The sequence below is a fragment of the Oratosquilla oratoria genome, chromosome 16, assembly GCF_046742065.1.
Source record: "Oratosquilla oratoria isolate Oo_2021 chromosome 16, ASM4674206v1, whole genome shotgun sequence".
Lineage (NCBI taxonomy): Eukaryota > Metazoa > Arthropoda > Malacostraca > Stomatopoda > Squillidae > Oratosquilla > Oratosquilla oratoria.
In genome coordinates this window covers 35231035-35247243 of record NC_134792.1, presented here as the reverse complement: position 1 = coordinate 35247243, position 16209 = coordinate 35231035, and the positions used below count along the sequence as shown (strand labels likewise).

General features: G+C 43.6%; 1 protein-coding gene across 25 annotated transcripts in view; it reads right to left on the bottom strand.

Annotated features, from left to right (window-relative positions):
* LOC143033873 (CUGBP Elav-like family member 4) overlaps positions 1-16209 on the bottom strand; it is a 1339855-nt gene that overhangs the window by 10558 nt on the left and 1313088 nt on the right. For 17 of the 25 annotated variants that reach the window (XM_076199451.1, XM_076199465.1, XM_076199454.1 and 14 more), the window contains 6 exons: positions 13239-13415; positions 12449-12641; positions 10024-10182; positions 8253-8330; positions 6789-6872; positions 5321-5479 (listed from right to left, as the gene is read on the bottom strand). In XM_076199451.1, the coding sequence (XP_076055566.1) occupies positions 5321-5479; positions 6789-6872; positions 8253-8330; positions 10024-10182; positions 12449-12641; positions 13239-13415 (850 nt within the window). The remainder of the gene's footprint in view (positions 1-5320; positions 5480-6788; positions 6873-8252; positions 8331-10023; positions 10183-12448; positions 12642-13238; positions 13416-16209) is intronic. The other 8 variants (XM_076199452.1, XM_076199468.1, XM_076199453.1 and 5 more) reach the window with 7 other exon arrangements.

Sequence of the window (16209 nt, the reverse complement as noted above, 5' to 3'; positions counted from 1 at the left end):
TGAGGAAACCGGTTCTCTTGGCTTTAGGGACTGGAATTACGTGGACCAGGAGATCGAGATTCTGAAGGGATCAGCAAAGTAAACGTCCTGGAATTTTTGTGATATAAGGAGACATCTCTGCCTCGTCCTGAATTTTTCTGTTCCATTACACTGAGAGGTCACACGGATATACATATACACACACGCGCGCACTCACACACACATTATATATATATATATATATATTTATATATATATATACACACACACACATATATATATATATATAGATAGATGCACACACACACATATACATATAGATAGATACACACACACACACACACATATATATATATATATATATACATACATATATATATAAATAAATGCACACACACACACGCACGCATATATATATATATATAATATATATATATATATATACTATTGTTATACAAGAACGCATTTGTGCTCTAAAGATATAATTATACAGAAGTGCTTTAATGCATTAAATTTCTCTTTCCTCGTGGTTACTCCTGTATATGTGTATGTATATACAAACACACACACACACATGTATATATATATATATATCTATATATATATATCGAAAGAGAAAGAGTGCTCGAGTTTGGTGCTTCTCGAGTTGGCAAATTCAGCAAATATGAAAAAAGTACTAGGCGACTTCACGTATCAGCTTTATGTCAATGTACGTGCAATTATACGGCATCCTGACATAGCGCTACTAGTGGAGGGAGGTCTTGCAACTCGCCTGCATCAAATCCTTCAATTCTGCTGAACGTTATTATGCTGAACTTGTCAAAACACTTGTTGGACTTAATCTCTCTCTTGTCAGTATATGGTCCAACAGAGGCATGCGGACTTTAAGAGAAAGTCTATACCAAGTTTGATTTCATTGTTGTCTAGTACCAGCCATGGGAGACACCAACAGTACTGGATCTGATTTTGCTCCGCGTGGTTTTGGAGCCTGGAACACTTGTGGGTATTTCTTGGATTATGGAAAGTCTCGAAGGTAGAGGACCGCTGGTTCCTAGTTCCAGAGACGAGAGGCAGGCTACTTGGTACGGCAATTCCGGATGTGTAGCAAAGGAGATCGATTATATATTTATTTAGTAATCGTTGGAGGATCCTGCAGAACTGCTGGTTTACCGAAATGATGAATTCTTAGGGGCCGACCACAGACTTGTGGTTACAACACTCAGAATCCTTCTCAAGTCCAGGAAAATATCGACATGTAATTTACCAGGATTGTATTTGGAGAAGCTCATAGATACTGTGTGTACCTGAAAGTATGCAGTATCAGTCTCCAACCGGCTCGAAGTGGTTAGTGTCTATGAGGACCCTGAAGAACTGTGGAATTCTTTTAAATTTTAAACTCTGCAAGTTGCCGAGCAGTGCACTGACAAGCTTCTAAAATCGAGGAGTGGCGTGGCATCGGGTGAGACAATGAAATTATAGAGATGAATCATACTGTCATATCTGAAGGGTACTTGGACCAAAGCAGGACTTTGAAAAGGTGCGCTAGATCACTTCTGAGGAGGGATAAGGAGAAATATGTCAATGGGATCGGTGTGTATGTCGGATTCAAAGTCATGAAGAAACTCCGAACTAAATTTGTGATCCAGGAATAGCTCAGGTGGAAATACGGTTGTGATTCATACATAATGCATGTTGACTTGAAAAGGTGTTTCGATGTCTTTGGTAACAAATGCCTTCTGGGGTGTTGCTGGTATGAATGTACATCAAACCAGGGACTGCTTCATGAGAAGGCAAGGCCTGATTCTCCCCACTGGGTGTCCCGCCACAAGATGCAGCAACCTTTGGTGAAGGGGATTAAAGGGAAAACCACAAAACTCAGAGAGAGTCGACAGATCTTGCCGGGAGATGTCTGGGTCCGCACGGGAGTCTGAAGAAACCATGGAGAATGGCGTCACTTCGTGTGGGACGCGGGACGCCCTGGCGTGTGTTCCCCCGTGAATAATACTAATAACAACAGTTGCCCGAGTCTCACAGACTGGAGGACCTCAGCCTCAAAGTGGCTAGCAGTGGTCCTCGGGTCTTCCCATAGCTCACTCTCTAGGAAGAAACAGTGAACTGCTGTTTGTGATATACTTGTATGGGATTGCTTCAGTGTCACAGGCTGAAGGCAGTAGCAGGGGAGCAGTCGCCGGTAATCAGTTCTCTATAAGTGAAAATGTCGAAGAAATACAGTTGAAGTGCAGCCATAGAGAGAGATCCTGGGCCCAATCCGGAGGCCGATCGAATGCCAACCCTTTGGGGCTACACCTCCAGATGGAGGTTGTCGTGTTTTGAAAATGGTCAACAGGGAAACGATTCTCTCTTCAACTGGTAGAATCACTACAAGCAGGTGTAGTTGTCAGGTGTAGTTGTAGGTCAGCCTTAATATCCCACTGCAGGACCGGCCTATCCCCTATGGGACGACACCGCCTGTCTTTCTCACCACGCCGGCTTCATCCGGCTTGTAGGATGAGATATGTATTTAAAGTTGTAGCATGTTGGAATAGATGTGGTACTTGTCATTATTCCATCCATATGCATTATCTTAGGTTGCCCTTAGATGCTCAATCACTCTTCTGTTAAACTATACACTATGCTAAACCCTTTTCTCCCAGTCTCTCTGAATAAACGTACCATACCAAGACCATTTGATCGACCTTCCAATATGACCCCTTTAGAACTTTGCTGATGCGGATACGTATTACTGTCCCGTTCCTTCAAGCTACACCACACACAAACCTTCACTAAATCCATCTCCACTACTTTAACATTCCTCCATTCTTTACTCAAATGTAGAATCATGGCAGAATTCATTCCCCCAATCGCACCTTCATCGCTTCGTTTTTTTTTTATTTTATTTTTTTATTATTATTATTTTCAGCTAGGCTTCTTATTTCATCCTCCTCCTAAGGTCAAAACAATGATAGTTCTTTCATATTTTTCTGATCGACTCATAATTCTTATTTTGTTCATACCCATCCTCAAACATTCCTTATGTTTACATTTAATATCATTATCTCTTTGAACATCTTTAGAAAAAAAAAAAAAAAAAAAAAAAAAAAATAGAACTATCCTTTGCGATATTTCTCTGCTCTGCTCAAACAATATCTTTCTAAAACCAACTATTTTTCACATTTCTAAGTCGGTTAGCCTGTAGCCTCCAATTTTAGCGACATGTGGAAAAATAGTGGAAGAAGATATCTTGGAGATGTTCAGGAGATCAAGTGGATTTTTTTTTCTCTTTTCTTCTTCTTCTCTTTTTTGACGTTCTTTGTCCGAGTTTTCTGGTAGTTTTCACTTCCTACTTCCGGTTTGGAAGATCCTTTGAAACCATTTATTCACACAAAATTCTTTCACTCTATGAAGAACTGTCACTTAAACCTTGTTCACATATCTACTGCCCCATGTATTACACTTATATTTCGTTCTCCTTTCCACTTTATTTCCACTCGTGACAGGTCCTATTTTTCTTCACAGTAGGAAAAGAATTACAGTAATTAAGAGACAAGTATTTGAAAGTCAACTCAAGTAGTAACTCAGCAACTTCCAATGAATACATAGGGGGGGGGGTCACCCCCCTCTTTTCAATGCACACTGTTCTTCGTTTCCAAAAAAAAAAAGAAAAAAAAAAAATCAAGTAGGGTACAGCTCTGTCCTCGTATTTGTTCATTCCTTGTTCGAGTTCCTTCCCATTCAGGCAGTGATCACCACAACGTTTTCATCACCGAGAAGACAACACGAATGGGTGAAAATATGAACAAAACTAAATTCTATTTCATTTTGTGATGTTTTGCTTCTTGTAAGCAACTCCTTGTCTACTTGCCTTGTCTGCACGAACCTGTGTCCCTTCCCCGTCACACATAAGACTTGTACGTTCTTAGAATTTGTATTTTTTGCATCTTTGAAAGGTCCCACACGCTTCACCGTTTTCCTTCCGATTATCAAATCCTCAGTCTCCAATATAATCCTTTTGTGGCATTCTTTCTCTAAAGCATCACTTCTTACACTGAACCCTGTCCTCGTTGTTATTACATCCTTTTCCTGTTGAGACAAAATTCTTTCTTCTTGACATTCATCATCTTCCCCTTACTATGCATCCTTCACACTAAATTCCATTTCTCTACATGTTCGAAATGGACCACATTCTTCATCTCTCACATTTCCATTGCACCATTTCTTACCCTTTCGTACCATACAACATATATTGACGCAGTCCAATTATCCTGTTTTTTTGTTTTGTTTCATTTTATTAACCAAAGGTTTAATTATTTCTGAAAGTACGACAATATGTTCCACTGTGTTCTACACCGCTCCATCTTTCCTTGTCTCTTCGGTGTGTGTGTGTGTGTGTGTGTGTGTGTGTGTGTGTGTGTGTGTGTGTGTGTGTACAGAATATATATAAAAACTGTCTCGGACAACGCGCTGGACTCGTGATCGACAGCTATTACCCTTCAGGTTAAAAGCTCATAACTCATACTGTCCGATCTGTGAGTAATACTGTGACTTTAAACACACACACACGCACTAGCACATACATAATACTCTTGCTCAAGGGGGATATTGATGAACTACGCCGGAAGCGCGGCGCGAATTCGGGAGTTGAAGCGTGGGAGCCTCGACGCTAACCACAGCACCAGCAGGACGTCCGCTCTTGTGTGTGTGTGTGTGTGTGTGTGTGTGTGTGTGTGTGTGTGTGTGTGTATGCATGTGTGTGTGTGTATGCATGTGTGTGTGTGTGTGTGTGTGTGTGTATGCATGTGTGTGTGTGTATGCATGTGTGTGTGTGTGTGTGTGTATGTGTGTTTCTCCATGGTGTTGGATCACGTGTTGGACTCGTGATCGACAGCCATTTCCCTCCCGGAAGAGAGCTCAGAGCTCATATATGACCGATCTGTGGGTAGTGTTGTGACCTTACACGCACACACACACACCCAACTCCCCGCCCATGAGAGTTGGAATAACAACTCGCAGCGCAGCGATCCTGAAATTGTTTCAGCCCTGCGCGGGTTTTGAACCAGGACCGCCGTAGTGGCAGCCGGGAACTCTAACCACTGCGCCACGTGGTGTGTGTGTGTTTGTGTATGTGTGTAATATACGAGTAAAATTGTATGAATATACAAATTACATTCACTTCTCCTACACCTTTGTAACATAACAGCCACATCCACTTACAAACGTCCGCCCACATGTTCCAGAGATCAACGTGCGCATGTTCCAGGTACAAGACAGCATCCTCATCCGCTGCAAAGACATCCCAATCCCATTTCACACGAAAAGGGGGAACCCCCCTGGTGACACTTACCGAAGCACTTGCTCTGGTTGGTGGCTCTGTCAATGAAGACTTTTGAGGAAATGACGTTGCCGAAGGGAAGAAACATCTGCATCAGCTCCGCATCGCCGAACTCCTGTGGCAGATGGTAGATGAACAGGTTGCACCCCTCTGGCCCCGAAATGGAACAACCTGAGGGAGAAGAAGGCGGTGGCTTGGGGGCAAGGGCACACGACGCTGAAGAAGGAAGGGCTGTTTTGGTGGCCTCCAGGGAATCGGTAGGGGTCTACTCATTAATCAACTTCGATTAACACGATAGCTCGACTAGAATTGACTCAAGTGTACTGATGGATTGATTATCCGTCTACATGAACAAATCTACTTGATCTGGTGTGTCTATTTTTGACTGACGAAATATCTAGATAATTCGTGAGTAGGGGTAACAAATGCCAAAAAAATAAGACTAAACTATTTCAGTAAAAAAATTCTACTATCTGAATTTCACTGGTACCCTGAGAGGGGGGATACCAACTAGCAGGAAAAAGGTTGGACTAGCCTTCATGCGTTTTCAGAGACGACATGCAAGCAGGACGCGTGGTATTGCTGCTGCTGTTAATAAGTGGTGGTGGTGGTGGTGGTGGTAGTGGTGGCAGTAGTGGTGACAGGAAACTTCGCGGGCTTGCATGCTGATGCCCTGCGTCGTTCTCTCTCTCTCTCTCTCTTTTTTTAACTTTTTTAATTACACAACATAAACGGCTTTGCTCTCAGCAAGTCAAGCATTAACGCGACTACTGCAATCACACAAATGTACTAGTTACTCATCATCATCATCATCATCACTTGGAAGGAGAAGAGGGACCTAAGGCACTACGGGACATAGCTACTTGTATACATGCTCTACTGTACATGCTTTAAGTGCCAGTGCTTTAACCTCCTCACGCTCATTCTCATGGCACCTGCACACACTAGTGCCTCCTACCTTGGATTCGCGTGTGCCGAATTGTTTGAGCGTCAACTAATTCATTCAAATGCCAATGAATTAATGCACCTTTACTGACTGTGGGACTCTGGGTCTTGCCGAAGCAACCTGACTTTGGGGAACAGGGGTGGGTTAGGGAGACCCTAGCGTCGCCATGAATGCGATCGTGTTGTTGCCCTGACTCAAAATCAACTAATCGTATTGTATCAGACTAAAAGCATCAAGGCAAAAACTGGAGGTACGGAAAGATTGAACTAAGGTAGGTGAGAGGTGGGGGTGAGAGGAGATGGGAGGGAGGGAGGGAGGGAGGGAGGGGGGCCTGGAGAGGGGGTGGGGGGGAGCTGGGGGACAACCCCCAGCGTCTGCGGGCGGTGTGAGACAGCGCCTTGGCGGTAGTAGGAGTTTGGGTGGGTTAACAGCGGCGGGTGGGTGGGCGGTTGACGGGCGGGGGACAACAGCAGCAGCGGCAGCGGCGGCGGCAGCAAGGAAGACCGCGTGGTCTAGGGAAGGTGGGTTGCTTACCTTCCACTTTGTTCTGGGGGATGGGGGCCAGCTGGGGCGAGGGCGCCTGCGCGTACTGTCCGTACACGGGCGCCGGATATACGGCTGCAAGAGGGCAGGATCAGGACTGTCAGACACAGAGCGCATGCGCATCACACTTAAGACGCCACACTACCAGTATCGGGATGACGTTAGCATGAGTAAGTGGCCGATACTGGTGGCGTAGACTGAAACAGTGTAAGTCTAAAGAGTGCTGTGGCGGCCTGCGAGGGTTGGAGGGGTGCCTTGATCTATTTATATGTACATTAGCCCCCAGAGGGTTGATGACAATCCTTGGCCATTGACAGGCGGCAAGAGAGGCACAGGCCTCACTCAGTCCCTGACCTGGTTAGTAAAAGCTCAGTGACCCATTGCACACAGACTCTACAGCTAAGCTGATAGCACTGCCAACTATAAGAGACATCACTTTGAACGGTTCTGTTAAGATGGCACATCATGATTTGCACAAAGTATTATCATCACTTTTATCACTTGACCTTTGCCCTTCTATGCACAGAACAATACCTTAGATTAAAACATTAAGTAATCAAATCCATTCAACCATGATCACAACAAAGGCATTACGAATAGAAGGAAGTGAAAAGGGAATCGGCACCAGTCTTTTGGCACCGATTGGGGTTGAGTGCTTGTAGCGTCCATCAACAGGGACGTCACGAGCCCAGGTGCCGTGCAAGGAAGGCCCCAGAACTCATCTTTGACATGGGCTACTTATACTGTCAAGGGGCCCGGCGGGAAGGCGGGCTGGTGGGCAAGGCTTCCGCCGGCCCGCCGGGGGGTAGACGGCAGCTGAGCTCGTTCACGATCCCTTTAGGAGCTCCAAGTGTCACCCGTCTCCAACCCTTGCTTGATGCTGTGCTTTTCTTTCGTGGTCAAAGGGCGATGCTCAAAGCTTATAAGAAAGATCTGGTAGATATATGTATGGAAACACGAGTGCTTGTAGAAGAGATACAGAGGAGTGGTAGAAGCCATGAATACTGGTAATATCCATGCAAAATGGTGGTACGTTTCCTCGTGATAACACCAAAGAATAGTTCGACAAGCCGGGTGGGTACACACTCAACATGGGGTACGGTATGTAAAGCCCAGGATCACGCCACTGCACACCAGGCTCAGCTTTGATGGACGCCCAGCGACTTTCTTTAAACCTCTTTCTCTTGTTAAACACGTGATGTAAATAACAACCATAACAGTAAAAAAATAACAGTAATAGTAATGATAATAGTAATAATTATAATAATACTAATAATAACAATAGAACCTATCTGGCCTCAATCACGATTTTACCATAGAGACGACTCAACTGGGCTACCTCAAAACGAGACCTCAACAAACCAAGAAGAGCAAATAATGGTCTGGCCAGCTTGTAAAGAAGAGTAGGAAAGGACCAAAAACGAAGGACTACCGAACAAAACGGAAGGCACTTACCAACACCTGAGTAAGGCATGCCGGGGTATGCTGAGGGCTGCAGTGGTGTGGCGGCGTCTCCGTTGGGCAGAGGCTGGGCTGTTGAAGAGAAGAGAGGCAGACCCATCATAGACTAGATAGCGACACCCGCGGGGAGGGACGGCACAGCAAGACAAAACATAATATGCCGAGTTCTCTCTCTTTTTTTTTTATTTACTTATCAATCATCACATTCTTTTTCTCTTTAGCTTTTAGTTGGGGTCAATTGAATAATATGAAACTACTGAAGGAACGCTGGGTATTTCACAGTAAGGAGGAAAATAGAAAAAAACTAAATCGACTACAGTGCTAAGGCATCACGGTACACTACAAGGTCTAGTTCCATGCAGAATGGCTCACAATATACACAAGGGGGGAATGAACGACTAAACCAGGTTCAAGCAGATATCAAAGCACAGGGCAAAACAAGAAGAAACGACTTGACTACACAAAGACAAGAAAATGTGGTGGTGGCGGTGAAGAGTGGGAGGGTGGGGGGAGGAGGCACAAGCAAACGGGAATGGGAAAGACCAAACTGATAATGAATGCTGTGGGAAAAGTCGGTTGCGGGGTAGACCCCATCACCGCTTTTCCTAGTAACCGAGGCTAGGCCGATACCTTCTCCTATGACGAGAATGGCTGGCAACTTTGGCATACTTTTCATTCTCTTACTGTGACACGAAAGGGAATCATGAAAGCGTGTATGTATTTTTTTTTTCCTTAGGCGGATGTGTGTTACAAAACACGAGTGAAAGTCTACAGTGGGAGAGGAAAAAATATAAACAACCGAAGATCGACCTTATTATTATCATTACGAAGAGTTCTAGGTGGCCTGTGTTGCGGCATGCATGCACTGTGAAAGGTTTGTCGTTGTGTATGGCTGAAGCAAAAACTCTTGCCCCCTAACAAGGGTTTTACTCAAAGGATTGAAAAAACGTGCCTCTAAGGCATCGGACGGTTTTCAAGGGTCAAAAGGCCGCCTGCTTAGGCATACAGTTGCTCGCTCCTTAGTGCCCACGCAAGACTCGCTCATTCATCATTGTCATCTTCATTAATGTTATCATTGATGTCTTTATCGGTATCATCAGTAGTAATAATAACAGAAAATTATGATAACAATAATACTAATGATAATAATAATGATACTAATGATAAATAACGGTAATAATAATGATTAATAATAGTAATGCAATAATTATAGTAATATTAATGAAATAATCATGATAATGATACTAATAATAATAATAACAATAATAATGATAATTATTGTAGTTATAATAGTAATGATTACAATATCAATAATGATAATACTATAAGCTATAAAGAATATACTATCATTAGTACTATCATTACTACCTATTAATATTAACAATAAGAGTATCTTATCATTATTACTATTACTATAACTATCATTATTATTATTCTATTATTATTATCAATATTATTTTTATTATTACTATTATTATTTTGATCATTATTATTATTATTATTATTATTATTATTATTACTATTATCACTAATATTATCGTTATTATTTCTATAACTATAATTCATTTTAACATAATTTTCCTGCCAGATGACATCTGATAACCTAAATTCATCTCAGCGCATCTTTGATGGCGAGGTCTTGCCAAAGGCTTAGGGAAGGGCATGCTGATGCTGAAGTGACTGGGCTGGGTGGGTAAAACTGGTAACTGGGCGCAACTGTATGCCTCAAGCCTGCTGGCACGAGGAGAGAGAAAGAAAAGCTTACGTGGTGCAAATGTCTGAGGCAGACCATTAGCAAACACTGCCGCCTCATTACCGCCTGGTTGGCTAGTGGGACCAGGCTGTGTAGCAAGGTTAAAATTGGGCAGCGTAGGAGAAGGCATGGAGGGCAAAGCTCCATTTACAGTCTGGCCTTGGCTCGTCCCTGAGGAGACAAGGAACGGCTCACAGTAAAGCGCGGAGCAAGGCAATGGCTCTTGGCTCTCACACACAACAAATGCAGAACAAGGCACCGGCTACGTCATCATGATATCAAGATGTAATTATGAGGGGGGAGAGGTGATGAAGACGTTATTGGGGCCTGTCTTTAGTGCCCAGCTGGGGCTCGGTGTTGCTGGGTAATCCACGCGGCCGACCGAGCACGACGACAACTATATTTGCTACTTTTACTTTAGGATTTTTTTTTTTTTCTGTTAAAACTCGAAAGGGTCAATATCTGATTTAAGAAAACAATATGCAAATAAAATGCAGCCTTGTGCCGATGACAAGACAATACCCTGTTCTGCGTGGCCTTAAACACTACGTGAGACTGACAATGGCTACACTTTAGGGACGGCGGTGGTGAATCCCATAGTCTATTCCTTGTCCTGAAATCAAGGTACATATTATAAAGCATCAACGAGTTATTCATTAGTATAAGTTAGCGCAAAAATCTGATATCTATATTATTTAAAGAAATACTAGATGCGAAGTTCAAGGAACATTATCATAGCCTGTGGGATAGTGATATGAAACGTAAAGACGGAATAAGGATTCTGTGCCTAAAGAATGTTTAAACTTACGCCGAAATAGTATATCTTTTTTCAATTTTTAATATACAGAGTCCTTCTCCCGTCATGGAATCCGCATGGAGAGCAGCGAAACACTTAAACATCAAGAGGTTTATTCTACTGAGGGTGGGAACACCAAACATATATAACATAACGAAGGAGACACACATACAGTAAATGGAAAGAATGCGGTGAGGAGAGGAAGGGCGGTTAGGGGGGATGGACAATGGTGTCATGGGGTTTGCATGTCTGTGGGAGAATTATGTGAGAGACATTCTATACTGAAGGAGTTAGAGACAAGATCAGGGTGAGGGAGTGGGTGAGGGGGGTGACGGGCAGAGTTGGGTGCTGGGGAGGGTGAGGAGAAATGTAAGGATAGTGTGTGGTAAGGGTGAAGGGCGTGAGGTACACTGGAACAGGAGGCTTAGTTGCGTTTGTGACAGCAAACAAAGTTATTCAAACTCGCATACTTACATGTGCATGGAATGAATGAATGAAGGAAGGAAGGAGAGTGAGAAATTGAAGGAAGAAAGCGGGAAGGAGGGTAACGGAAGGTGAAATAAAAGGAGAAGGAAGGAAAGAAGGAGGGAGGGAACGTGGGAGAGCTCTATGGGAGTAGGATATCAAAACTGAATGGGAGAGAGTGAATAATGAGAGGGAGAGGAGGAGGGAGGAAGGAAGGAAGGAAGGAGGAAGAGCTAGAAAGAAAAAGAGGGTAGGATAAAAGTATGTGTAATAGTATATAAATAGATACAGCAGAAAAAAAGGATTTTAGAATCCTTGAACCATAGCATTAGCCTAAATACGTCTTGTAGACACATGTAATTGCCCAAAGTGTTCAGTACGTAGGCAAACCAGACCAGGTAGTATGCAGGCCAGGTAGATGACTATCACCTGGCGGACTCAGGTAACCACGCTCCTTACCAAGTAAGCGCAAATCTGATTGACAGACCAGGTAGGCAAACCAAGGGAGCACACCTGGCTGGTAGATCAGGTAAGCAGACCAGATTGAGCGTGCCAGGTAGGCAAAGCTATCAGGCGAACCCAGAAAAGGAAGAAGAGGGCATGGCAGGAAAGTACACTAGTATACCCCATGAAGCAGGATGCTAACTCACAGGGACTCTGATCAGATGTCGCCACGGTTACGCGATATGCGACGGCGCAAATCGTTGATGGCTTGGAACAGAGCAAGGGAGGATCTAAGAAGGAGAGAGAGAGAATAAGGCGTGGCAAAAACTGTAAGGAAAATTGAGTCCTAACTTGACCCTAATGAAGGGACTCGTTCACTGGAAGGAGAGTAGTTCAAGGAACATGAGTGAGTGAGTAAAGCTATTGGGCAAAGTTCTTGGTGCGTTAGAAAAATGTTTGACTGTACGAACAAGAAGAAAAATAGGGAAAGAAGTGACAAATCCGCGGAGGTCAGTTCCTTATTTAGATTGAAGAAAAAAAAAAGGGACTGGGGATGTCGGGGGGGGGGGGAGTAGAGAGGCACCATGTGGCTCCCTCCCCCGACTTAAAGTAGAGCCAGAGGAAGGGAGGGGGGGGGGGCACAAGTCAAAAGTAGGTCCAGTAGAGGAAGTTACGACCTAGGGTGACACCCTCGTGTACCGTTTCTCGATCTGCTCCGGATCCAGGACTTACCGGATGTGGGCGGGACGACTGGGCTGGTGATGCCGTTGGCTAATGGCGCGGCAGCGTGGGGCATCTGCGTGGCCAGGGCCGCCATGGGGTTGATATAGGTGCCCTGGGTCGCGGCAGCCATCAACGCCGCCTGCTGCTGCATGAACTGTTGCTGGGGGGCGGGCACACGCAGACCATCACCAGGTGTTGGGGGCTTTGGGGGTCAGTAAGCAACTGGGATGACTTTGTGGCTTAGGGGCAAGGTTTGGGTTGCGCACATGCACGCGTGGAGGGAAGGTATATAATCGTTTTGGGTGGGTGGTAGAGCTTTCGCCCGGTGGCTACATAATTATATCTATTTATATATGCATGTATATGAACATATGAACATATATATATATATATATATATATATATATATATATATATATATATATATATATATATATATATATCAGAAGTGTGTCGTGTCAACCTCGTATAACAACCAGCGCCACCTCTGTCAGCTGCTGCATTCTGAATCAACTTTTCTCGATTGAATTTTCATCCAGATCACCAGGTTGCCGTGACAACCGTCCTATTATGAAATAAATGCAAAACACAGCCTATCCACCTCCACCCTCTCTACGGGTCCCTTCTCCCAACCCTAATCCTAACCCCACACAGTATACTGTGGGAGTCAGGGTAGGAGGTTGTGGAGATGGGCCCCGAAGTACGAGGCGGGGCGACTGTGCCCAGCTGGGGGGCTCGGTGGCGTTGGGTGACCCACGCGGCCGAACGAGCACAAACAAGAAGTCGTAGTGGTACTAACCTCAGTGACATTTACCTGCGCATAGGCTCCGTACGCGCCAAACTGGTTGAAGACGAAGGGGTTTAGGAGCCCCATGTTGCCCGCCATTTGCTGCATACGACGCAGCTGTCGCTCCTTCTCCGTGTCGGCAAACTTGACCACCAGGCTGGAAGATGCGCCCTGGGGGGGTACGGCACTCTGGTTAGGTGTGGAGGGAATCGTTATGGGTTAGGATGGGCGATGGAAGGTGGGCGACGGGCGGGGGGGGGCGATGAGGGGGAGTGGGGAGGAGGAGGAAGAAAAGAAAAAGGAGAAGGAGACTGTATCTGTGGGAACATCACTGTATATTACATGAGATGGTGAACATGAATGAAAGGAAAGAACAGCAAGGCGTGAATAGCATGAGACGAATAGAGGGAGCAAAGAGAATAAAGACAGAGAGAGAGAGATAGATAGAGAGAGAGAGAGAGAGAGAGAGAGAGATTGGTAGAGCGTACGGCTTCGATGTGGTCACTATAGGGCATCATTGCGTGGGGATATGATAGTGACAGTCGGTATACAAATAACTCTTCTCGCTCTCCCTCAGTCAGTCAGTCAGTCAGTCAGTCGGTTGTTCACACATACATACAAACACACACACACACACACACACACACACACACACACACACACAAACACACACTGATATGACCCAAGTTGAAACCGTACATGAATCTGAAGTTTTGTATGATAAGAGCAAGAGACGGAACTCTACGAGCATTGCCTTTTTCCTGTATACTAAAATTAGGTGAATACACACGTACACACACGCGCACACACATACACACGCACACATACATATACCAATGCTTTTTCCCCCTTACAAGGGAGGTAGCCAAAAAGAAAAACTCATAAAAACCATTTCCACCCATTCCATCCCTAAATACACTCCACTCCCCTCCACCCTCCCTCTTATCTTGGCACCTCCTAGATGACGGGTCATCCCTGCACCTTGTCCACTGGCCTGGGTCAGAGGCAGTGTCGCAAGACACAGCACATCCACAGCAAGGCCGCTTCATTAAATCGGCGACCCCCCTCTCCGTCTCCCCATGCAGAAAAGGAGAAGACGAGGAGAAATCCCTTCGTGCTGCGTCACACACAAACACAAAAAAAATCTGTCCTAGACTGTAATATGCTGCAGTGGTGTCTCCACATAAGTGAAAAATATCAACAAGATCCAGAGATCCATAGAATATTGGCTTCATAGATGCCCTATACCAAAAAGAGGAGTTACCATAGAAAATATGCTGTATATTACAACACACATCAGCAAAATGTCAAACGTTTCAAAACGTAGTTCTGAATATGAAAAAATTATATACAACAAAAGCATTTAATACTTCTAGAATAAAACACACACACACATATACATATATCCACGCACACACACATACAAACATGCATACACATACACATACATTTAACTTATCCTTTTCAATCACTTCTCCGAAATCTTTGTTCATCATTACCATTTGAATACAAGAATCATTAGATAGTTTGGTCTCGAGTAGAAGCATAATAACTGGTTTATTTGCCTTCAAGTAATCATCAATTTCTACCTTAGCTGATATCAAAGCGTTGGTATTAGTATACGCCACCTTTAGTTTCCGTACACTGTTTCCTGATGTATCATTTTCTGTTATTCTTTCACTATTATTTCATCAGTTCCTGATTTAAAACTTTTTAGAAAAAATTCTGATTCTCTTGTTCTGATCTGACATGGTATTTCCCTTGGATTTGTTAGCTCTCTTAGCTTTGTCTTCGGTTCTCCAATTGCATCTCTTCTTATACAAATATTCTTAGACTATCTTTTTAATCTGCTTGCTTCTATACCCTACTGATTATCATATTTAGCTTGGCTTGTAGCTTAAATCTAATTTTCAATGTCTATGCTCAGGATCTATGACCGTGGGGTCCCGCCGGTACTACTTTGTTTCGAGGCTTAAGAATTAAGAAGAGTCCCACAGCTACCATGCAACATCCAACCCCGCTCGAGAACAAGCACTTTCTACTTCCCCCAGTCCGACACACACTTATACACTTACATTCACATACACAAGCATCACTAAACTTATCACACCACAGTTACTTCTTTTTATTAGTATTTATTATTCATTGTTGTAGGCCTACTTGTATAGACTGGACATCAAATCCTCAATTTTGAGAAAAATATTTGCCTGTCTCGGGGTCCCCAAAGAGGTCTTGCACCGGCTTGGAAAAATTCTCTTGAAGACCCTCTTTCAGAATCAACCACACCTAAAAACTTCTATCCCATTGTATCGAATTTATGTCCCAAAATTGTTGTGGTAATTGTGGTGATACGGTAAAATTGAAAATTAGAACAACCGGAAGAGAGATAAAAGACTCCGTGGTAATCTTATTTCAAACATTAGGAAAAGGCCCAAATCCTGAGTGTCAAGAGGTTGAAAGATCTGGCTATTTACCTCAAGAAAAAGATTGAACAACGTGATAACATAATCCTGGTGGATGAGTTAAATTGTAAAGAGGCAAATTGGGAGGAGTGGAAAGAAGCATGTGGAAGTGAAGATTCATTGGATAATATTCAGTTGAATATGTCAACGGAAAACATATTGACCCAGTGGGTCAAAGGCACAAGAATGCAAAAAGACGACACACCTGGGATACTAGATTTACTTTTGAACAATGAACTCGATGCAATTGACCTTTAAAGTATATGTGTCCTATAGAAAAAAAAATTATGTAGCGCTCGAAATGCAATTACAAAAAAAAAAAAAAAAAAAAAAAAAAAAAAAAAAAAAAAATGTAGCGCTCGAATTGCAATTACCATGGCGTATAGAACCATGGAATGAATTACAGAGACAAGGCAGACGCAATTCCGGGAAAACAAAGTTCACAGTTCTGAGGAATTTCTTTGGTTTACATAAACGACATTATAGAACGAACAAACTCGTCGAAAGTGTTTACAGACGAT